This window comes from Schistocerca cancellata, chromosome 5 (assembly GCF_023864275.1).
Source record: "Schistocerca cancellata isolate TAMUIC-IGC-003103 chromosome 5, iqSchCanc2.1, whole genome shotgun sequence".
Lineage (NCBI taxonomy): Eukaryota > Metazoa > Arthropoda > Insecta > Orthoptera > Acrididae > Schistocerca > Schistocerca cancellata.
This window is the reverse complement of record NC_064630.1, coordinates 583,168,275-583,184,385: the sequence shown is the minus strand read 5'-3', so window position 1 is coordinate 583,184,385 and position 16,111 is coordinate 583,168,275. Positions and strand designations below refer to the sequence as shown.

Below are 16,111 nucleotides of genomic sequence, written 5' to 3'. Positions count from 1 at the left end.
ATGACCAAATGATTTGTATTTAAATTCTCTAGGCACCCCCCTTTCACTTTCATTTGAGGTTACCAACCTATTAACAATTATAGCAGCATGTGTCAATTATTTTGTCATCTGGTAGGCCCATATGGTAATAATGGTGCAGCACTATAGTGTAGGCTGCACTAGCATATTGCACATGCTGTCCTTAAAAGTTACACTACATATTCCCAAAATCCTTTCAACAAATAAGTTTCCATTCACCTTCCTAACACTGATTTCATGTGCTGATTGAATTTCATATAAAAATTCTAAATATGTATGCTATTTCTTATCAGCATTCAGCAAAAATATTGATACAAATCAGATACATAATTAGCAATTGCTTCTGTGATAAAAACTTTATTTTTTTAATTATTGGTTCGTTTTGAGTAGTTATCTAATTTCTTTGTGTTATGTAACAAAGGCATTTCATTAAAGAAGTATTGAAAGACATTAAAATGAACTATGGATGAAAATTTTCTTTTGAATAATTTGTCCAGTGCTGTAACACTCATTTTGAATAACTGCCACAGGTAGCTTGTATTTTAGGTGGATGTCTAATAACAGTGTTGTGAAACAAGCAATAGACAAAATATTAATGCTTTTATTTCAAACATATGTTCGTGCATGTGTAAATAGCTGACACATTCCATTAGCACAAGTTTCAAACTCAAAGCTCAGATGTAATACGAAATGTGACTGAAACATTAATGAAAAGGTAAGAAACATTGGATTAATGTAGATAATGGTGCTATTTTCACACAAGATGAGGGCATAAGACTGACTTCAGCTGTTGTGTGAATGAGAATGATAGGTAAGCTGTTAGAGAGGGTAAGCATATATGAGGACCAATTTGAAATTAATGCCTCCTATTTTTTCTCCTTCATTAAGTTGGTGATGTAGTTATCATTAATTTTGTAACACTTCGGAGACCAAGCCAAAGCAAAAACTTGACTCATTTCATGTGAGAACAATGTATGAACGTCTCACGACCTGCCTCTTGCCTGGTGCTGCATTCTGTTGTCAATTTCTAGAATTAGTTTGAAAGAAATGTTAGTAAATGTTACAGCTGCTGTTGTGAATGGATGAGCCAGTATGATCACATTGATATAATTTTGTTCATGTACTCATTAGGTTTCGCAGTTTGCTGAAGTTCTACTACAGGCATGTCATGTTTATTGAGTGACCAAGAAATTCTGAAATTCAGGACAAAGAAATTGCTCAATAATTCACCTTGCATCAATTTCTTGAAAGGATGATTATACTTTCTGTCATTATTTAAAAATTTGTTATCTATCAAAGAACTAAAGTAATATTTAAAATTAACCTTGAAGCTCAGCCCTTAAAAAATATGTTTTACTCTTGAAAATACTTCAGTTAAAAAGGTGCCAGAAACATTTTAAATAATTGTATAAATGGCAAAAGGCATCTTCTAGAAGCCTGAACTCTCCTTCAGAAAATATTTACAAGCTGCAGAGCACCAAACATTCACCATTTTTAAACCATGAATTCGGCACGCTTTTGCAAACCATTTTCTGTAGCCTGTGCCAAAGCCAGCATCCTACGTCAACTGGTGGGAGCACTATACAAGTTCAGAAAACAGATGGCATTGACGTGTTCTGTGATTGAGTTCCTTACTGCAGAAGGTGAAATGCCATGTTATATTCATGAAAGGCTGAAGATGATGTATGGAGATGCTACAGTGGATGTCATCATGTAGACAGTGTTCATTGCTGTAGAGAAGTAGAACGGCAAATGCCGTTGACTGATGCAACACGGAGCAACTAGCCAGCAACTACAGTGACGTTGCACAACATCCAACATGTCAACTGAATCATACACAGTGAGTGCTGGCTAACAACAGATGAAATATATCACTTGTTATCCATTGGTAGAAGCAGTGTGATGGCCATTATTGAAAACTAGGCTACTCCAAGATTTGTGTATGTTGGATATAAGGACCATGACTTTTACTGCGCAGGTATACATACTCTTGTTTCAAGGTGGAAAAAAAACTTTGGATGAAGATGGTGATTATATTGAAAAGTGACAAATTAATTGTTAATGTTATAGCTGTTATCCTACAGCATTTACTTTTCTTGTAAAGTAAAAAGAAAGAAAAAAAGGAGTCATTACTTTCTGACCAACCCTCGTAGTAGGTACAAAGTGAACAATATTGATGAAGAGAGATATTTGATATATTTTCAAATCCTAGTATCATGTCCTATCTTTTATTTGCCATTCCAGTTTATTCACTAAGTTCTGAATTACTCTAACATTTTTGCGATATTGCTGGTGTGACATGTCAAAGTAGCTACTTTATTGCAGGGAATTCTATATACCAGTTTCTACAGAGATGCTTGGAGTTGCTTCGCAAGGAATTCAGTGAGTTAAAGACGGTTACTGCTGATCAACTGATGTATGTGAAAGAGGATCTGATTTTACCTCATCACTACACATTTTATGATTTCATTGTTACAAAGGTATGTACATTAAATATATAAATTGTTCTTTCAATGATTAGTAAATATGAATATAAATAAACATAAGTTGTTTTCCACGTTACAGAAGGTTTTTTCAGTGTAGATGTGAAGCCCTTTCATAAGACGCTATCAGTGTATCTTCTGAGCAATTTTCTATTTTAATTCTGCTTGCCAAAGAAATTGAACTAGAAAAGACAAAAGGTGTAGTTTGAGAGAAATTTGAGTGATCTGAATCAGAGATCCGTCTTCAGTGGATGAAGAAATGAAACCAAAGGAAGGAAAAGGAAATAGATGTTTTGAAATTCAAAGCCACCAAATGTAGGTGTTGTAATTGCCTAAAGTTATTTGGAGCTCATAGTCCTATAGATGTAAGTTAGGGGCTATTTATTTATTTATTCATCCATCCATCCATTCCTGCAGCCTTCGCAGACAACTTCAGTAGAGAGAGAGAGTACATGCACGCATGCACGTGGATAGTGCTAATGAACTCGCACTGTTGATTGTTTGAATTATTCTTAGATTTCTTTATACAGTTTACTCCTGATTAATTGGGGTAACATGGGAGGGGGAAGGGGGGGTGGGATGCCTGAATCAAAAAACATAAATAATCAAGATATTTTCAAACATGTATTCAGAACAATGTCTGTTGGATGAGTAGCAGCAGCAGAGTTGGTGATCCATGTCTGAGCATGCTCAGTTGCGGCGCAGTCGTCTTCCACTGCCAGTCTGACTTTGCATCCGCTAGCTCAAGTGTTTGGCAACCCACACTGCCAGTCCCCGTGTATGTGATGCATCTTTTTTTTTAACACAAATAATCCATACCTGAATAATCAGAAGAACATTGTATCACTTTATACATACATGTATATTAAGAGGAAATCAGTTACTTTGAAAAAAAAAATAGATATGAAATAAAAAGAAAAAAATACTGTTCTGCCTCATGCAGTAATCAGCTGCTGTTTTACTCTTAACCCTTTCCACTGCGTAATGCAGGCACAAATTGTCCCTGTGCACTCTAAATAAATTTCCGCTGCCTGGGCCACAGAAGATTGTGCTAGTCTCTTTGTGGAAACAATGAGGCCCCTGATCAACAATTAGGGTGTACATTAAAACAAAAATTGCACTTTTAGGCAAATATATTTACATAAGTATTGCAATACAAATTTTTTCATTGTGTGATAGTTTTTGAAACTCTTCAGGGTGGACTGTTTCCATCATCATTTCGATCTAATAGTTTAGAAATAAGTCAGTCATCAGCAGAATCATTGTCAATGTCATTTCCATTTACACATTCCTCTAAAAGCTCCACAATCTCTTCCTCAGAAATGACTGTGCGTGAAGAACTAGCAATTTCCCACCTACCAAATTGACATAATAATTACATCCTCTCTCTCAACACAACTGCTACAGTCCAACACTGAGTTAATGCGGGCTTCCCCAGATGGCAGTACTATGCAGCAATGGTACCTAGTATGGTCAGTTTAAAGAATGGAGCATACGAGAGCTACAAAAAATTGTGTTGAATGAGACTTGACATCATAGTGGAAAACAAAATTTGCAATGTCAAGTGCCACACGCCATTGGAAAGGAAAGGGTTAATACCACAAACAAAACAGTCCTGAGCTCTGATATTCCGATAAATTATAAAAGTGGCTAATAAGACACTTTTAATTTTTTTGCTTTATAAAATAACATTCCAACCTGAACCCGTCAAAGGGAGATGGGGGGAGGGTGGGGGTGGGGTGAGGTGGGGGGGAGGGCTGTTTTATATGGAAATTATTTTTATTTCAAGTATTGTGATTGTAATGGGACAGTTCATTGTTAATTAACTTCTGTTATTAAACACAAATAGTGTTAGGGAGAGAAGCTGGTAAGTATAAGAATCCCTGGGTGCATGTATAGGCTTTTGCAAGATGTTCAGTTATTAAATTACACAATGTTCTTGCTACATATTTCTGTAGAATAAATACTTTTTTGATATTGTGTTACTCCAGAATATTATGCCATAGGATGGTATTGAATGGAAAGATGCAAAGCATTCTCATCGGCAGGTCAAAACATGATAAAGTAGATACTCCACCATTTAAGGCTAAAACTGATTAAAAAATGTTTTAAAACATATAGATGTGTGTGTTCTACCACCCATCAAGGTAATTTGTCTGTGAAACAGTACATTTGCTTACAATCTGTGTTCGAAGGCTAACATAATGTTTCCACACACAGTAGTTACAAAATCATATTTCCCAAAACAGCTCATCTCTCATTGTTCATCAAAGAGTAAAGGTCAAATTTAAATTAAGTGATTACAATACAGTGAAATGGAACAACTTGTAACAAAGATCTGGCTAATACAATCAGTCAGACGCACACTGCACTCAAACTCTTATGGGAATCGGTGAAATAGAGCAAGTAATGAGGATAATGGGCAAGGGATCCTACATTAGCAATGTGTGGACAGGTAGAGAATTTGAATCTGATGGGAGGCATGCTGGGGTAGTCCATGCAGTTTGTGATGACCACTGTGTCCGGAAGGCACAGTAGTCAGCGCGCCTGCCTAGTAAGTGGAATACCCGAATTTGAATCCCTGTCCTGCACAAACTTCCAGCTTTCTTCATTGATTTAAGTCAATGCCCACTGGCAGCTAATGTCATTAATTCCTTTGTATGTTGATAGCTTTTGGAGCCAGTGGCTCGTTTTTCTGGCAGAAGCATGGAAGGGGGAGGAAGAGGGGTGAAGTAAAAGGACTGGAGAGGTTTAGGAAAGTGGGTAGAGTTCTGAAAAGTTAGCCAGAACTCTGGATCAGGGGAGACTTACCAGATGGTACGAGAAGGAATGGTGACTTTTCCGAACTCTGCCCCTTTCCTTAAACCTGTCTAGTCCTTTTCTTTCATCCCTCTTCAATCTTCTTCAATCGTGCTGCTGGAAGGAGCCACTGTCTCCGAAAACTTGCATTCATAAAACCTTTCTTTATATAAGTATTCCCCAATGGCTGCTTGGTGAATATCTATCCAATTACATTATATTGTCAAAAATGGATTATTTTCGTTATAATATGAAATTATGTAACATGTCCACATGTTTGCCCTGTGAAGTATCCATACTGTTCCATGCTGTAGAGTGGTTCTATCAAGTCAGCACAGGATTTCAGTAGTTTGGGTGAAATAAGATCATGGGTGGAAGAGTTACTGCTTTTGATAAATCTAAAGCTTTTTTTGATGTCTCTAATAGCTGATTTGGCAAAACTGCCTGATGGAGAATGCAATAGCTATGTAAATAAGTCTCCTTTTGATAGCTCATTTTTTGTCCATGTTTTGACTTATTGTTAGGAAGAATTAACTCAATTAAGTGAGCAATTGCTTTTTTCTTGGGATTTTGATTTTTTTGTACATAATGTGTGGTTTTACTTTTTTAATGATATGATGGACAATTTTGCAACCCTACTCATAGTGCAAATTCAAGTATTAGTTAGAGCTATCCTCTGTATTAAATAAAACTTTTTGTTGCCACTAGACAGCTCAATTCCATATTTTGCCTATCATTTCTCTTGCCTTCCACTGTTGTCATCCCTGATCCTTTATAGTGGAAAACTAGATTTGTAGTATTGTTTGAAGATTTTTATGAAATCATTAAACTCCACATCTGCTGTGTATCCTTCGTAAATTTCCACCCCTTGTTCATCCTGTAAATTCTCTCTGAATAGAGACAGACTGAGTCACCATTTGCAATTTATATTTTTGTCTTCGTGGCCAAATCTAATTGACAAGGATGGCCAAATTCAATTATTACATTCTCACTCTGGCAAAGAATGTTGTGCGTAGCAACAAACAACCAAATAAAGGTGGGTTATATGTAGTTGTGCAGGCAATGCATGTGTCACTAACAGACATTAGTTTGAAAAATGCAACACGTAATAAGATTAAAAAATTCATCTGTGCAGTAAAAAAGTGGTTGTGCTAGCTGTCATAGTGTTTTGATCAAGAAAATGGAAATTTTGTACTATGTTGACTATCTTTTAGCTACCTTTGTAATAAGGGTCTCAAGGCGTATTTCCTGACAGGCTTAAACATGCTGTAGTAATACACCCATCTATAAAACTCCTCTGACCACAGACCTACTTCACTTTACCAGGTATTTTGAATTTTGTTGTCTATACTAACTCATTTTCCTGTGAATATCTTGTTAACTGCCTGTCTGTTTGCTTTCATGGAAGATTCTCCACAAAGAACGGCCCGCAAATGAAGTCCTGATAGAACAAAAAAAAAGGCCAATAATCCTGTATTTTGTGATGTTGCTAAAGCCTTTAAACAGGTATATCACAAAATTCTACTTTGTGTGATACGTCATTAATGGCATCTCTCTTTCTTAGATAGAATCATCATACCAAAAAGCAGAGACACCTCGTTGACAGACTGTGTCACAGGCATGAAACTGTCCTCACAAGGGGGAACATAAAATGTGAGGTCCCTCAGGGATTGGTACGGAGCCCATCCTTATTCTTAACCTACATAATTACCCTCCAATAACTTAAAAGATTGGTTCAGAAACTGTAAAATTTACAAATGATGCAAACGTGTCTCAATTCAACATAAGCAGACACAGCTCATATTATAGCTGAGCAAAGCTACAAGTGGTTAACATAGACTCATGCTATTTCAAATCGGCAATAATGACCCTTTAGCACCAGAAGTAAACATCCTGAACTAAATGGAACCCACTGTATTAAAGTCCATGGGATGCAGTTGGTTAACAATTTAAAATAACCAACACATAGATAAACTAATTGTGACTTACGCATCTCATGACCCACATTTGCAATTCCCAACTCAAATTACCAGATCATCATGTATGAATTCATCCACTGATGTGGCAGTTTGGAAGATTAAAGTTTTCTTTGTTTCTTGTATTGCCATATCCTCCTGAGTCCTGACATATATTTTGAATATTTTAAAAAGAAAATACATGAACCATATAGGAACAAATTCAATGCAAGTATAGTATACTATACTTCAGATTCCAGTAAATTCTAAGCTATTCATTAATTTTAATGAGTAAATTAATGGATGTTGTTAAGGATGTTTCCCATTTATAACAATATATGAAAAGGATAGTTGCTACTCACCATATAGCAGAGATGCTGAATCACAGGAAGGCACAACAAAAAGGCTGTCAGAAAGTTAGCTCTTGGTCAACGAGGCCTTTGTCAAATGTAGACAACATACACACACGCACAAACTCACGCAAACACAATTACCACACACATGACAACAGTCTCTGGCAGCTAGAGCCAGACTACAAGCAGCAGAGCATTATGGGAGAGGCAACTGGGCGAGGGTAAGGAGGAGACTGTGGTGGGGAGGGGGAGGGATAGCAGGGTAGGGGTCAGGGATGGTAAAGTGCTGCTGGGAGTGTGCAGGGACAAGGTGGAGAGTGGAGCAGCTAGGTGCAGTCGGGTGCACCTCCCATAACACTAACATCCCCAACGCCCATGGCCTTACCGATATTGAACACTGCCTTTCTCAATGCCCAATAGATTCCGAACCAACCACCTCCTTCCTAGTTGCCATACCAATTATATCCTCACCCACAATTACTTCTCCTTTGAAGGCATTATCTATAAACAAATCTGGGGTATGGCTATGGGCACCCACATGGCACCATCCTATGCCAACCTATTCATTGGCCATCCAGAGAAATCCTTCCTAAATACCAAGAATCCCAAATCTCTCACCTGGTTAAGATTTATTGATGACATCTTGGTGATCTGGATTGAGCGTGAGGACACTCTATGCACATTCCTCCAGAACCTCAACACCTTCACCTGTTCCTACTCAACCCATCAAGCCACCTTCCTTGATGTTGACCTCCACCTCAAAGATGGCTATATCAGTACCTCTGTGTATATCAAACCTACCAGCCACCAGCAGTACCTCCACTTTTGACAGTTACCATCCATTCTATACCAAAAAGTGCCTTCCATATAGCCTAGCCACCCATGGCCATTGAATCTGTAGTGAAGAGAGATCCCTCTTCAAGTATACCGTGGGTCTCACTTGAGGCCTTTACAGGTAGTAGTTACCCTTCCAACCAAAAACAGATCTCCCATGCCTTATCTTTGCATTCAAAGACCCATCGTTTGGGCGCAGAGGAGCGTTCCCCTCGTGACTCAGTATGACCCAGGACTGGAGCAACTGAATTACATTCTCCAACAGGATTTCGACTACCTCTCACCGTACCCTGAAATGAGAAATGTGCTGCCCACTATCCTTCCCACCCCTCCCACAGTGGTATTCCACCACCCACCGAACTTACACAATATCCTTGTCCATCCATACACAATCCTTGCCTCCCAGCCCCTTTTCTCATGGCTCATATCCCTGTAATAGACCTAGATGCAAGACCTGTCCCATACATCCTCCCACCCCACCACCACCACCACCACCTACTCCAGTCCTGTCACAGACATCACCTATCCCATCAAAGATAGAGCTACTTGTGAAACCAGTCATATGGTCTACAAGCTAAGCTGCAACCACTGTGCTACATTCCACATGGACATGGCAATCATAAAGCTGTCTGTTCCCATGAATGGCGACTGACAAACTGTGGCCAAGAAACAGCTGGACCACCCTGTTACTGAGTACACTGCCCAACATGTTGTCCTTCATTTCAGTGACTGCCTCACAGCCTGTGCCATTTGGATCCTCCCCTCCAACACCAGCTTTTCAGAATTACACAGGTGGGAACTCTCCCTGCAATATATCCTATGTTCCTGTAACCCTCCTGGCCTCAACCTTCATTAGTCAGTGTCCTTACCCACCCGGACCCTGTTGCCATTCCAGCATTACACAGCCCTCTGTTCCACCAATGCACCCATAGTCTTTTTATTTCTGTCCTTTTCTGCAACCCCACCCCTCTCCCTGCCCTCCATCTAACCTCCCGACTGCACCTAGATCCCTCATTCTCCACCTCGTCCCTGCACGCTCTCAGCAGCACTTTACAGTCCCTGACCCTTACCCTGCTATCCCTCCCCCTCCCCATCGTTGCCTCCTCCTTACTCCCACCCAGTGACCTCTCCCAAATGCCCTGCTGCTCGCAGTCTGGCTCTAACTGTCAGAGACTGTCATCATGTTTGTGTTAATTGCATGTGCATGTTGTTGTCTGCCTTTGATAGAGGCCTTGTTGGCCTATAGCTAACTTTCCAACAGTCTTTTTGTTGTGCCTTCCTGCAACTCAGCATTTCCTCTATATGGCGAGTAGCAACTATTCTTTTCATTTATTGTTACATTCCATCCTGGTTTTTCCATTGCTCAATTTATAACAGTAGGAAATAATTCTGCCATCATCTAGAAGGAATATAGTAGTTTTTTATTACTTTATAGCAGTTGAAAAATTGCAAAGTTCAAAGCAAAACCTCCACAAGTACGCATACATGCACATACTAATTATTATGAAAGGCAGCAAAGCAGTTCTGCTCTGCATTTAAGCATAAAAATGCTTCACAAGTTGAACATCTAGCCCTATAAATCTTTTTAAAATTCTCTCTACGACATTTTTGAAAAGTTTTTGTTGCAGTTGTCTTAGGTATGTGCTATGTTTGCTTTTGGGTTTCTGAAGATGGCACCAATCCTGGTTTACTTCTTTTAGATGACCAGGCTCACGTTCTTCTTGGCTTGCCTAAAATCACTTATCTTGGTCCAAAAAGGTATCCGGTATTCAGGAACACACAGTTTCAATAAATTGCCAGCAACCATTAAAAATGAAGGCTTTCACGACCGGATGACATATCTTCTGGTAAATCTTCCGGGATGTAAGGTCGTGGTCCATGAAACTCTTCAGCTCCTAAGAGTTTCATGGACCACGACCTTACATCTCGGAAGATTTACCAGAAGATAAACCATTAAAAACTTGGTTTCAGATAAAGTGCAGTTTAAACAGAGTTTGAAAGACTTTGTGATTGGAAACTCCTTCTACTCTATAGATGAACATCTTAACAGGGACTGTTAGACCAGCTTAAGTAAAACTGTCTGTTAGATTTAGTTTTGACAGTACTGGCCACAACAGTCGAGATTGGGTATCTTCTGTATGATAAATTTATTAAAGGCACATAACTACGTTTCGTTCTGACAGTGTATTAATTCTGTAAAAATTAGCAGTTCCGATTTATTGTACTATGTTGACATATTGACAACCTCCTGACAAATGATAAGGGAAGTGAGTATTATACGCAGATGTTCTATGTTTTTTATGTTATACTTTGTGACATGTTCCACACCCACAAGAGCTATTTCATTCTTGGGTCTGTGGAACGAAAACTGAATCTAATCTTGCATTTTTACTTTGAATCTCGGGTTGCCCTTCATCACCTAGTTTGTTATTTCTGTCGTCCAGGTATCATCTTAAAGGCTCTCAGTTGCAGAATCTTCATTTTTCTGATTCTCTTTGCAACATCTGCAATATGGCATATAGCTCCTATTGTCCATTTCATGATCATTGCACACACTGGGCAGTGGAAATTAACTCTATCTGTCTTATCCACACCACCCTTGTTGAGATTATAATTTTTAATTACAGTGGGATTCTGAATATGCAAATATTTTCTTTCTTTCTTGACCCATCTTCAGCATGTGTCACTGGATTCAATACCTTGTCCATCCATTTTTTAATTGACAACTTTTGATCTTTTCTTACCAGCATCTCACTGGACCCTTGTCCTTTCTGTAGACCTCTATCTGACTTGAACCGGCCTTGCATAATGGTCCCTGAAGATCCAAAGTCTTTCTCAAATAACAAATCAGCTAGTTTTACAGTTGTAAAAAAATCTGTTGTAAATTATGTAGCCAGGCTGTAATGATCTTGTGAGCAGCAAGGCAGAAGCATTGCTGATGCCACACATAAGCAACTCCTGAAGAAATTATGTTTTGCCTTTGTATCAAACAAAACCACACCCTGTTCCGTTAGGACTGACCAAGACGAACACTTTAATTCCAACTGGATTTTGTTTCCCTCTGACATACAGTTTGAAATCACTGTGGCCTTGAAATGATACCATCATTTCATCAACAGAAATGTGGAGAGACCTAGGTTGTAGAAAACAGTGTCCTTGACTTTTTTCAGGAGTGGACACACTTCCCACAGTTAGTCATTTTGTCTCTCGTTTTGGGGTATTTAGTTGTCAAGTACAACGTTTAGAGATTTTCTTAACTAAAAATATTTATCCCTAGCCTCAGCTGTAACACATACTTCCCATTGTTTTTGCCAATACATCCTTATTATAGATATTGCAAGTAGTTTCAGTAAAATACTCATTACCTCTTCTGGAGTTGTTTAAAAGACTTACCATACAGCAGGGTATATGTCTGATTTGTTTCCTCTGAAGTGAGATTAAATAGAGAGAAATCTATATACTGTGAACAGTAATCAAAACATGCCCCTTCTTGAACGATGATCTGTGGATAAGGATGGAAACTTTGATGATTTTGTTTTGTGAAATGTATCCTCCTTCAAAACTCCCTGTTGTTTATTACTTCTGTAGCATCCTAGAAAATTATAGCAAATGTAACATGTTTCTGCCAAGATGCATGTTGACAAAAATATCTGTCACTGCAACTAAATGCATAACTGAGACATTGCCATGGGAAAGGTTGTAACTGCCAAAAATTCTAATTTTGAAGTTGAAGGTAGTATTTGATGATGCCAATGCCACAGAGAAGGTACGGTATTATGTCTAGATATAATCAAACTTAACTGAAAACATATTCGCTAGATAGTGTAAGTTGTAAGTGCAGAGCTATTGGCATGAGCAAGGTAGTATTTCCTTTTACAGTGCCTTGACAACAGTGTGTGTGTAGACCTGTTGGTAATGAGCAATAGTGTTTGTTGTGATACAGGTTTGTGTTTATAAATCAGTATGCTGCCAAAACCTCATCTGTTTACAATGGTAAGTTGATATTAGTGACTCTACTAATACTTTACTGTTTCATGTGTATTTAACCAAACTCGCTTATGCACATAATTCTTTCCTAGGTAACATCTAAGTGCCATTATAAGTGATGTGAATTCACTTAAGAGGGTATAAGAAAATTCATAAAGAATTTTGGAAACAGACATCTGATACACAAGGATCATCTCTCACGGGTCTCATTAATATTCAGAGAGGGCCTGATGGAAAAGTACTATGATCCAGCATTAAGTAGGAGGCAGGTTTGTGTCACATATTGCTTACCCGCCGACAGTAGCCAAGTGCAGATTTGCAGCAGATCTTATTAAAAATATGTTCGGGCTGTCATGCAAACGTGTGTATACTGTAATAGAGAACAAGAAAAAAAGGAGTGCAAATATTTGAAGACTACTGGGGTAAAAATCCTTACTATCTGTGTTGAATGTTCAGGCATTTTACCACAAAATTTTTCCATAAAATACAAATAACAGTAATTCTGACAATAAGGAGTGATTTTGTTTGTTTAATATACATATTGTGGGATTTCATAGACAAAAACCTGCCATATTTTTCAAATGTATATGTTACACAAAGCATGAGTGTATGTCTACAATTCCACCCGGTGGACTTGTGTCGAGGTCCGGTGACCCAGCCATTCTGTGGATGGTTTTTAGGTGGTTTTCCATCTGCCTCTGGGAATGCGGGCTGGTTCCCCTTATTCCGCCTCAGTTACACTATGTCCGCAACTGCTGTGCAAACAAGTTCTCCACGTACGTTTACACCACCATTACTCTACCTCGCAAACATTGGGGTTACACTCGTCTGGGGTGAGACATTCCATGGGGGGATCCAACGGGGGCCGAACTGCACAATAACCCTGAAAGAGTGGTTCAGTGTGGGACGGCGAAGGGATGAAGTGGACTGTGGTAGTTGTTGTGGGGTTGTGGACCACTGCGGCTGTGGCGGGGACAGAGCCTCTGTCGTTTCTAGGCCCCTGGTTAACATACAATACTAATACTTTGATGCAGAAAGGAGTACAGTATTCAGCTATAAAACTTCGATGATGTGCTATTTGAAATAAAATGTTTGGCAGGCGGCAAACTATTTTCAAACGAAGGTTAAAGTTGTTTGCCCTTAAGCACACCTTCTATACTGTAGAGGTATTCTTGAAAAAATGTGCGCACACAAGTACGTGTGTGTGTGTGTGTGTGTGTGTGTGTGTGTGTGTGTGTGTGTGTGTGGTTTATGTATAAGTATTGTAATTCACTCTTTGATTTTTCGTTCAGTTGACATGTTCTACATCATAATGATTATTGTGAATATGATATACTAAACATGGAACTAACTCACTCTTCACTTAGGCAAGAAATATTCGTTTCCCAGAAGTAAGTAATTGAAATCATGTGTGGTGTTCACACACATGTATTTGTGGTGTATGCAGGGCTGTGCCCTAGCATATTCAGCCACCCCACCTTATTCAGCCATCAGGCACCATACTTACAGGGATATTTTGTGGCTCAGGTGCGGCCCCACCCTCATGTTGGAGGATGTTTATCAATAGAAGAATCACTGATATGTTTACTGCCAATCCTCTTGCAGCCGCTGGGAGTGCCACCTGCGCCTATATGTGGCACAGAGGTCACAATACACAGTACTGCAGTCGCAGGCACCTAATTGTCTCTGCACAGTCACCTGCACGTATGAAACAGGCATGTACTCTTCCACGGACGCCATTTTAGATTGGCATTCCACCCTTCAAGAGTCAATTACACTCCAGACTCCACTAACCAACAGCCACTACAAGTCTCTGATACGGACTCAGTGCCTGCTGCTGCCACTGCCCATGATAGTGTTGTCTTGCTCTCACTATGAGCCCAATATGAGACTGCACTTCCTTCAGACACTCCTGAGTGCACTGCTTCGCAGTATCTGCATGTGACTGGCCACAAGCTCATCGCCTTGTGGGACCATGTCATTATGGCATCTTGCTGTCATTTATCATCGCTGCTCCTCACCACATTGACATTTATGGACTTCATCCTAGTGTGCACCTGTTAAACACTGCCAAGGACTGACATTTTTGTTTTCATGTTGTGTGGACTTTGGTTGTCAGATGCTGTTTGCAATTTAATTATGTTGTTATTGCAAAGTGTGTGTCTCAGTACTGTCGGTCACACCCCTTGGTTAAAGGGTATACTACAGTATTGCAGATAAGTGTGTAAGAAAATGGAAATATTAACCACAGCCTCACACAACATTTATTCACTGGTGAAATTTGTTGTCAACAATTCAAGGTAGTTTGAGAACAATAAAGGTACCCACAGATATACACTCCTGGAAATTGAAATAAGAACACCGTGAATTCATTGTCCCAGGAAGGGGAAACTTTATTGACACATTCCTGGGGTCAGATACATCACATGATCACACTGACAGAACCACAGGCACATAGACACAGGCAACAGAGCATGCACAATGTCGGCACTAGTACAGTGTATATCCACCTTTCGCAGCAATGCAGGCTGCTATTCTCCCATGGAGACGATCGTAGAGATGCTGGATGTAGTCCTGTGGAACGGCTTGCCATGCCATTTCCACCTGGCGCCTCAGTTGGACCAGCGTTCGTGCTGGACGTGCAGACCGCGTGAGACGACGCTTCATCCAGTCCCAAACATGCTCAATGGGGGACAGATCCGGAGATCTTGCTGGCCAGGGTAGTTGACTTACACCTTCTAGAGCACGTTGGGTGGCACAGGATACATGCGGACGTGCATTGTCCTGTTGGAATAGCAAGTTCCCTTGCCGGTCTAGGAATGGTAGAACGATGGGTTCGATGACGGTTTGGATGTACCGTGCACTATTCAGTGTCCCCTCGACGATCACCAGTGGTGTATGGCCAGTGTAGGAGATCGCTCCCCACACCATGATGCCGGATGTTGGCCCTGTGTGCCTCGGTCGTATGCAGTCCTTATTGTGGCGCTCACCTGCACGGCGCCAAACACGCATACGACCATCATTGGCACCAAGGCAGAAGCGACTCTCATCGCTGAAGACGACACGTCTCCATTCGTCCCTCCATTCACGGCTGTCGCGACACCACTGGAGGCGGGCTGCACGATGTTGGGGCGTGAGCGGAAGACGGCCTAACGGTGTGCGGGACCGTAGCCCAGCTTCATGGAGATGGTTGCGAATGGTCCTCGCCGATACCCCAGGAGCAACAGTGTCCCTAATTTGCTGGGAAGTGGCGGTGCGGTCCCCTACGGCACTGCGTAGGATCCTACGATCTTGGCGTGCATCCGTGCGTCGCTGCGGTCCGGTCCCAGGTCGACGGGCACATGCACCTTTCGCCGACCACTGGCGACAATATCGATGTACTGTGGAGACCTCACACCCCACGTGTTGAGCAATTCGGCGGTACGTCCACCCGGCCTCCCGCATGCCCACTATACGCCCTCGCTCAAAGTCCGTCAACTGCACATACGGTTCACGTCCACGCTGTCGCGGCATGCTACCAGTGTTAAAGACTGCGATGGAGCTCCGTATGCCACGGCAAACTGGCTGACACTGACGGTGGCGGTGCACAAATGCTGCGCAGCTAGCGCCATTCGACGGCCAACACCGCGGTTCCTGGTGTGTCCGCTGTGCCGTGCGTGTGATCATTGCTTGTACAGCCCTC

At 40.6% G+C, this 16,111-nt stretch overlaps 1 protein-coding gene across 1 annotated transcript in view; it reads left to right on the top strand.

The window, feature by feature from the left end:
* Positions 1–16,111, top strand: part of LOC126188138 (protein FAM50 homolog) — a 127,775-nt gene that overhangs the window by 96,621 nt on the left and 15,043 nt on the right. Inside the window, exon 6 of the mRNA XM_049929628.1 lies at positions 2,344–2,498. Within this exon, the coding sequence (XP_049785585.1) occupies positions 2,344–2,498 (155 nt within the window). The remainder of the gene's footprint in view (positions 1–2,343; positions 2,499–16,111) is intronic.